This window comes from Pan paniscus, chromosome 14 (genome assembly GCF_029289425.2).
Source record: "Pan paniscus chromosome 14, NHGRI_mPanPan1-v2.0_pri, whole genome shotgun sequence".
NCBI lineage: Eukaryota > Metazoa > Chordata > Mammalia > Primates > Hominidae > Pan > Pan paniscus.
Window position 1 is genome coordinate 114,591,188 of NC_073263.2, and position 8,492 is coordinate 114,599,679.

The 8,492-nt window shown below is 60.4% G+C and overlaps 1 protein-coding gene across 21 annotated transcripts in view; it reads left to right on the plus strand.

Moving 5' to 3' along the window:
- MCF2L (MCF.2 cell line derived transforming sequence like) overlaps positions 1 to 8,492 on the plus strand; it is a 215,475-nt gene that overhangs the window by 204,928 nt on the left and 2,055 nt on the right. For 10 of the 21 annotated variants that reach the window (XM_034937032.3, XM_008957474.6, XM_008957481.4 and 7 more), the window contains 7 exons: positions 460 to 538; positions 694 to 760; positions 1,665 to 1,783; positions 2,123 to 2,215; positions 3,216 to 3,290; positions 6,606 to 6,727; positions 8,347 to 8,459. In XM_034937032.3, the coding sequence (XP_034792923.1) occupies positions 460 to 538; positions 694 to 760; positions 1,665 to 1,783; positions 2,123 to 2,215; positions 3,216 to 3,290; positions 6,606 to 6,727; positions 8,347 to 8,459 (668 nt within the window). The other 11 variants (XM_055097034.2, XM_008957478.6, XM_008957489.6 and 8 more) reach the window with 4 other exon arrangements.

An 8,492-nucleotide genomic window follows, 5' to 3' on the forward strand; every position in this document is an offset into this window, starting at 1 on the left:
AAGGATCTGCCATGAAGTTGCATCGAGCCCAGGAGCAGCCGCTGTACACTTCAGGATGCTGCCCTGGGCTGTCTTCACCCTGAGCTGGACCCAGGATGAAATGTGGGGAAAAGTACACATCAGAGGGGGTGCTGCGAGGAAACGGGCTCGCCCTCCCCAGGGGAGCTCATGTGTCCCTGGACGGTGCAAGTGTGCATCCGGCATGCAGGGCCGATTCTCACGGTGGGGAGGGTGCCGTGCCCTGGGTGCCAGGCACAGTTCTTCAGTCAGTCCCGTGCATGGGGCACAGAGGGTCCCGCAATGCGGGGCCACCCACAGTGCTTTCCTCCTCTCCCCTCACACGCAGCCACCTGACCTTTGACTCCTAAGATTATCTTTGGATGTTCCGAGAGTGAAACCAAAGCGTGTTTCCTCGGGGGCCTGAGTACTCACCTCCTGGCATTTCTTTTGGGGAAACAGGCGCCAACTCCTGAGATTAAAGCCGCGTGGGTGAATGAAATTCGGAAAGTGCTGACCAGCCAGCTGCAGGCTTGCAGAGGTGAGGCTGTCTTCAAGCGATCGTTTCCCGTAGCTTCCGCTCCAGGTGCATTTTTACCACGTTCAGAGCAACCGCACAGTCCCCGCATGCGCAAGGTGCCTCGGCGTTGAAGTAAAGACGCTCGTTCACGTGGTTTGTCTGCTCCCTCCTCGCAGAAGCCAGCCAGCACCGGGCGCTGGAGCAGTCACAGAGCCTGCCCCTGCCGGCCCCGACCAGCACCAGGTGAGAATGGACACGCTGCCGCAGGCCTGCGTTTCTGGAGCAGTCCCGAGCAGGGCATTTGCACGCCAGGGTCCTCGGCCTCTGTCAGTGGGACCCTGTGGTTATTGGGGTTTTCCTTGAGGCCCCTGGTGTTTATGTGCTGACAGGTCCGTCCCAGAGGGTGCACTTCACAGATGTGTGCCTCCGACAATGCCCAGTCCCTCTCCAGCTCTTCCCGGGGTGGGCTGTTCCACAGCACGGCAGCGTGCACACGGCCTGTCCAGATCACAGCCACGCCCCAGCACTCCTCAGACAGTCGGGGCTCAGCTGGGAGCCGGCACTGATGGCCCAGCACACACGTGGGCACGTTTCAGACTCCGACCCTGACCGTGGCTTCATCGTGTCTCTTCTGCCCTTGTTTTTTCTTTATTTTGTTCATCCACTTATTTTTTTCACTTTATCCTGTTTCTTATATAAGCTACCTTTAATCATTCATGGAACAGGATATGGCCTAAATAAATAATCCGTAGAACAGTAGTTTTAAAAAAGAAACACTCCCCCGCCCCACCCCCCGAAAAAAAAAGCCTCATACTTCAGAGCAAGTAGGGTGGGCGTCTGTTCTCATCCAGCCCGTCCGGGTTTAACTTAGAAGTGTGTGGCCCCTCAGAAGCAGGAGGGTGGGCGTCTGCTCTCATCCAGCCCGTCCGGGTTTAACTTAGAAGTGTGTGGCCCCTCAGAAGCAGGATGGTGGGCGTCTGCTCTCATCCAGCCCGTCCGGGTTTAACTTAGAAACACGTGCAGGAGATGCTGCTTTAGGATCAGGCCGGGAGCTCAGAGATATCTGAATGCCTCAGGTCCTCAGGGCGTTCTGAAAGACTAACCAGGCAACACACTATTTCCTTTTTGATTTGTCTGATGTCATCAGTCCCTCAAGAGGAAACTCAAGGAACATCAAGAAGCTGGAAGAAAGGAAAACAGACCCCCTAAGCCTGGAGGGATACGTCAGCTCAGGGCCACTGACAAAGCCCCCCGAAAAGGGCAAAGGTGGGTGTGTGCAGGGACCGGGCCTCACACGGAGGCCTCACACGGAGCTGCTCACGGAGTGCTCACTGCCTCCGAGAAACCTGCGCTTCCTGCAGTGTGAAGAAGCTTTGCAGAGCGTTCAGGGCCCCTTGCTCCCCTCTTAACAGAGCCCTAGGACCCCACAGAAGAGCCCCTCCCTCTCCATTGCTCTGCACCCCTGCGTCAGCAAGGCCAGCCCCAGAAGGAGCCTCGGCCGAGCGTGCAACCCGGAGCCGCCCTGGGCCCTCCCTGCGACAGCCGGACCCGCCTCCGCATCGGGTTGCGATGCCCTCTGCATAGTTTCTTTCTCTTCCTTCATAGATGACACGGTCACTAGCTCTGCCTCAGAAAGCTCTGCGCTTTCCAGAAAGCGCTTTACCCTGCAGGGCTTTGCTAACCTCAAAGGTCAGAAAGGTAAAAGTAGTGCCTGCCCGAAACCCACCCTCACCGCGGTGGCGTCTGTCATGCATCGTGTGTGACCATTCGTGCCTCCTTCGTCACAAGGGCGGCCACGCAAAAGCGTTTCTTTCCACCCAATCACGTGCTCCCTGACGCCGTGTCTCGCGCAGACACCAGAGTTATTTAGAGATGCCTTGCCTTCGGGAAAATGAAGGCGAGCTTTTCAAATGGAGGCTTGCTCAGAAACGGAGCTGCCCTTGGCTTTCCAGGCCCCCTCCTTCCTCTCCCTGCCCCCCACCCCCGCCTTCTCAGGTGAGTTCCCTGCAGGGTGCTGACCTTGCCGGCTGCGTGTCTCTGCTCCGCCTGGTGGCAGAGGCCCCTCAGCCATCTTCTGGGGCATCCGCTAGTGAACGGGGCTGATGGGACCCTTGAGACGGAGACGTCTAATGCCCTGCTCACCTGCGAGAGCTCCACGATGGGAAATACATGGCGGGGAAATGGGCCCAGGAGGCCCTGGAAGCCGGCCCTGGCGTGCAGGCGGCTCTTCTGGGAAGCCCTGAAGGCCAGCGTGGACAAGGGCTCTTTCCAGAGAAGTAGGAGTGTTTTCCAATTTATAAAATGCTTTTAAGTTGGCCTGAAACTTGAAACAAACAAACAAACAACAGATTCTGGTGCTGCAAACTCTGCTAGCGCAGAACTAAGAAAACGTCCCTAGAGACGGGCCCCGAAAGGACGCCTCTGAGTGCCGCAGCCCCCACTCCCATGCCCTCCCGGCCCCTCCTTCACTGCGCGGCCCCTCGGCTCCCTGTGTTTTGCTCACAGAAGCTCCTTTTTCATCGGTGGAAAGGGGCCACAACGTGGGTGTCCCCTTCCAGCACGAGCGCGGGTCAGCCTCCTCGCCGCCTCCCTCCGTCCTTCACACTCTCTCTCCGGTTGTATTTCTGCCTCCTCCTCCTCTCTGCCGTTCCTCATGCTCTCTCTCCGGTTGTATTTCTGCCTCCTCCTCCTCTTGCAGCTTCTCCTACCAGTCCTGACAAAAAAGCCAAGCGGCATGAAGTAAAGAGCGACCCGACTCCCTTTGGTGTGCGAGGTAGAGTGGCACCCTCGGGCACGGCACCCACTCTGCGTCGGCAGGAAGCATGGCCCAGCTGGCTGTCAGGTGGCCGTCAAGGCCACCTAAGGGGGATGCTCGCGTGGGTCTTTATGCTGCGGAGGCAGACACGCGGTTGTGTTCAATGTGTGATGCTCTGGTGACAGGTCCTCGAGGACAGCACGCCTCTCAGCCAACTCCTCACAGCAGGTCTATCTGGAGCCTGCGGAACTGCCCACCCCGTCGGTGACTGCTGGCCACGGCTGCTGCGCTGGTCACCTGGCCGTGCTGGGTGGAGCTGGGTGGGGTCTCACTGCCCAGTGGCTGCTGTCGGCTATAGGGCACCCTGTTCCCTGCCCTTCCCTGTGGCACAGTTTGCCCCAACACTTCCTGCTGGGAACACAGAGCATAGCAACTGGCAGGGCCGACCCAGACCCTCCTTTCCCGGGGCTGATGAGGCCGAGCTCCCTGTCCTACCCGGACACTCCTTTCCCGGGGCCAATGAGGCCGAGCTCCCTGTCCGACCCGGACCCTCCTTTCCCGGGCCGACGAGGCTGAGCTCCCTGTGGAACCTGGCCCTTCTCGTTTCCTGCCTCCCTTATATTCTCAGGGTGAAAACTGCCCTGCGAAGCCCAGAGACCTCCCCTGGCCTGTTGAGGACCTTCAAGTACAGGGAGGGGGCTCATGTTTGCAATCTTGAGTTTTCAAAAATTTGCAAAGGTTCCCAGGGATGTAAGCAGAACCAGCCTTCCCATCCCGCCCGCCTCCACAGCCTCCTCACATGACACGGTGAGCCTCACAGATCCAGGCAGAAGCTGTGGCCACCCTGGGCGTGAGTTCAGAGGCAGGGAGCTGGCCCGGCGTTACTGACTGTCCTGCCTGCAAGTGGGTGGGCGCCCGGCTTGCTGCTTCGAGGCCCCAGGAGTGCTTGGGAGAAGGGAGTCATTTCCCTGTTGACAGTCTCCTGGGAGAGGCTATTCTTGTCTGTCAAACCCTCTCCGCTTGTGAACTGGAGTCGGCAGAGCCGGTCCCTGGTGGAGAAGGTGGGCCAGGTGGGCCCTGTGGGCCAAACGCCACTTCTGCTGCACTTTGGCCAAGCTCAGCCTCTGCTTCCGTCTCGTCATCCATGAATGAAGACAGTACAGCCTTGCAGGGTCTCGAGAAAGCCAGTGTGGTGTTGAAGCCGGGCCACTGCCCGTGGGTCATCTCCACCGTGGTCAGTGTGGCGTCGAAGCCGGGCCACTGCCCGTGGGTCATTTCCACTGTGGCCAGTGTGGCGTCGAAGCCGGGCCACTGCCCGTGGGTCATTTCTGCTGTGGTTGGTGGTAGTGAGCCCAGGTGGCTCTGGGTGGCCTGAGCGCTGCCCAGCACCCACTCCCCAAGCCCTGCAGGTGGTGACTCCAATGAGCAAAGGCCAATGGCTGTTTTACAGAAAACAGAGGGCACCTTCCTGGCCATCACCCGGCCCCCTGCCTTCACACAGAATCCCCCAGCTCCTGGTGCAGCAGTGCTGGCCTGGCCTGTGGCTGCCCGCTCCCAGGCACTGCCGTTCCCATCACGGTCAGACCTCTGCGTTTTGCTGCTGGCCTCCCCCGCGCCCTGTTCCAGCACGGCGCTCTTGACGGCCCGCAGAGAGGCTCTGGGGAGCACTGAGCACCCACGGCCAGGGCAGCTCAAGAATCCTTTTGTGTCTCTGATGGTGCCAGGGGCAGAGTCGCTTGGGTTTCACCCCGCACAGGCCGGCCTCGCTGCCCCTGTGGACAGGTTCGTGTGTAAGGTCCTGCCCACGCCACACCAGCTCCTGTGCACACACAGCAGCCCCCCTTTTTTTGTTCCCACTGTCCTCAATCAGACTTTAGGTTCTGTCCGGCCAGAGGCCCCATGTGCGGTGCCTCAGAGTGACTGGGGGCCTGGACGGGGAGGGCACGCTGGCAGCCAGGCCCCACAGGCCAGTCCCTGCTGCTGTAGAGGAGGCACCTGGGCCCCCACCCTTGCTGTGTCTCAGCCTCCCTTGCTGGGGGCAGCTGCAGGTGCACTCAGGAGGCCAAGCTGCAGGTCTGCAACCGGAAAATCACAGTCCTCAATTCTCACACAGATGCAGGCCTGGTGTGGTGCCTGGAAGGCTCAACTGCCTCCAGCTGTGACCCCAAGAAGGCAAAGCACCCGGGTGGGGTGGAGGGAGCAGCCCCGTGCTCTGCTGGCTGACAGTGGTGCCCAGGCCCAGCTCCCTTCTCTGCACAGACAGCAGAGTTCCGCTTAGCACAGGCTTTTCCTCGCCAGCGCAGACGCTGTCAGCCATCGGAACTGGCCTGCAAGACAGCTTGCCATGGCGGCTTTGCAGGCACAGGGCACACAGGCATCCGTGCACGCAGCTCCTCTGTCCTCCCCATGCCCCGCACCCTCCATCGCAAGGAAACGCTTGCTTCCAGTGGTACCAAATAGTATTTGGAACCAGTTTGTGCCCAAGCTCAAATCTCGTTAGCATCTGCCTGTTTCCCTGGTGTGCATGTGTCCTGCCTCGATGCATTTGGCACCAGGTGGGATGCGCTGGGCCTGCTGCCTGGTTGCTGCCTTTGCGTGTTTATTTAGCCCCAATGGCGTCTCCCATCTCCCCCGCATGGGAAAGGCAGGTGCTGCCCTCTGGGAGCCTGGCAGGAGGAACACTGGGTTGGGGAGGGGGGCATGTGTGGTCCCAAGTCTGGAAGAAGCTCCTTCCTCTTCTCCCGCTGGGAGCTGTGTGGCCGATGGGAGCCCATCTCCACCGCGGCACCTGCATGGTCTCAGCCTTCCGGTTCGGTGCCGCTGTGCCGGGGGCTACTCTCTTGCCAGTGGGGACCACAGCCCTCAGTATCCCATAGGTCAAGGGCGTCAGGCCCTCTCAGTGAGCCTCAGTCATTCACTTTAGAAACTGCTTCCCGGCTCGGTCTGCTAGGTGTTGAACATGACCGTGGCACTCACTGAAAACACCTGCCTGGGAAGGCATCTGCGGCAGGAAGGCTGCTTCCCTCCTGGCTGAGGGGCACTGCCCTGCCTGACAAGGGCGTGGCTTCCCAGGGCCTGGGGATCGAGGTCTCCCACAGGGTGGCCCAGCAATTGGAAGCAGATGGTCTCAAACCCTGAAACGTGCCAGGCATTCTGGAAGTTTGCAGGGGTGTCCTGCTCAGCTCTTTATGAACCCAGGAAGATGACAGGCTCTGTTGGGGGCCCACGGCACACATTTCAGGGGGTCTGTGGGACTTAACTGACCCCACCTCAGACAGATGCAGACAGCGGCTCATCACCGGGGGGTCCCTCACGGGTGTCTGTCTCTCTTAGGTTGGAGCAAAACATCCCACTCACTGGAGGCACCTGAGGACGACGGGGGCTGGTCAAGTGCAGAGGAGCAGATTAACTCGTCCGACGCAGAGGAGGACGGCGGGTTGGGCCCCAAGAAGCTGGTAACCATGGCTTCCCTGTGGGCACTTGGGGTGGGGGCTGCCCTCCGGGGATTAGGGGTGCTTCTGGCAGGTCCACCCAGGCTTGGGTCTTAGGACACAGCCCCAGCTCCTCCTAACTCTCTCTGGAAGGTCCACCTGGGCCTGTGTCTTAGGACGCAGCCCCAGCTCCTCCTAGCTCCTCTGTCTCAGCAGCACTTTGTGTTTCTGGGTTAATTTCCAGGTGCCCACCCAGCCTCCTGTAGAGCCCACTCATGGGTGCACCTTCCTCAAAGGAGACAGTCCCCACCCCCCTACCCTTTATGTCATAGAATGCTGTCACTGAGCCTTCCTAACTATACACACAACTCTCATTTTGTAAGAAAATGGAACTGCTAAGCATGGATTTGCATTTGAAACATTCATTGTTAATGTCAGAAGCAAGAAAAAGCTGCCATGTGTTAATCATTCCAGTGAGGGTTACACCAAGAAGCGTCTGCTGCACCTTCTGTGCTGTGCATGGTCCATGCACCAAGGCTGGAGGTGCAAAGGGGACAGGTCCCGGAGGCTCTGGAAGGGCAGAGAAGCCAGGCGTGGAAGGGTAGGGAGAGCCCTCGGGGCCTCTGGCCTCTCCCACAGAGACGGCATGAAGGAAGGCCTGGGCGTGAGAACAGATGTGGGGGACACAGAGGCGGAGGCCACGTGGCAGGAGGGGAAACAGGCTGGTGGAACAGGGTGCACGGGGCCTGGGGAGGGATTTGGATCTCATTCTTTCTGGGGTGTGGGGAGTGATCCTGGCTACTCTGGGCACCACAGAGGCAGGAGCCAGTACAGGCCATCGCGTGAGGGCAGGCAGCCCAGTCACCGTCCTCTTGCTCCAGGCCATCATGTGAGAGCAGGTGGCCCAGTCACTGTCCTCCTGCTCCAGGCCATCACGTGAGGGCAGGTGGCCCAGTCACCGTCCTCCTGCTCCAGGCCCTGCAGCCGGCAGCACCCCTCCGCAGCCCACCACACGCAGCACCAGGAGGCTGTGAATCTCCCCACTCTGTAGGAACAGCTGCCGCTTCCCGGGTCCCCATTCCCCAACGGAACGTGTTCCATGACATCTGTGCAGCATCCGCTGTGTGCCAGGCACAGTTCTAGGCCCTGGAGACAAAGCGGGAACAGCACAGACAGGAACCTCCACTCTTACAGTGAGGAGAGAAAGAGGAGTGAGGCTTGGGGAGGTTGGGCAGGACAGCTGCAGGGAGAGGGAGGGCAGAGGACGGGCGAGTCGGGGAGTACCAAGGAAGGCCTCAGCAAAGCAGCATGGAAATAAGACCTGAAAGCACGGAAGGGCCCTCCCGGAGGCGGGTATGCAGGCGCAGAGGCCCTGGGGCCGAGAGCTCTGTATGGAGACCAGCGTGAGGGGCTGGGGCAGCTGGGCGCAAAGACAGATTCACAGACGCCTTCCATCGCCGCTGCCGTAGTCATGACCTGCGGCGTAGCCTCCTCCCAAGGCTGGAGCCCTTCCCCTGAGCTGGCCGTGGTCAGGAGCTCCTACCGGGGCAGGGCGCTAAGGCCCAGCACTCCGCCTGGCTGCTGTGGGGCTGCTGCCGGGGCCGGTGCTGACGCTGTCTGTGCCCCTGCCCGTCTCCCACCAGGTTCCGGGTAAATATACGGTCGTGGCGGACCACGAGAAGGGAGGCCCCGATGCGCTGCTCGTGAGGAGCGGGGACGTGGTGGAGCTGGTGCAGGAGGGCGACGAGGGCCTTTGGTAAGACCCCGCGCTCACCCCCGGACTGCCCCG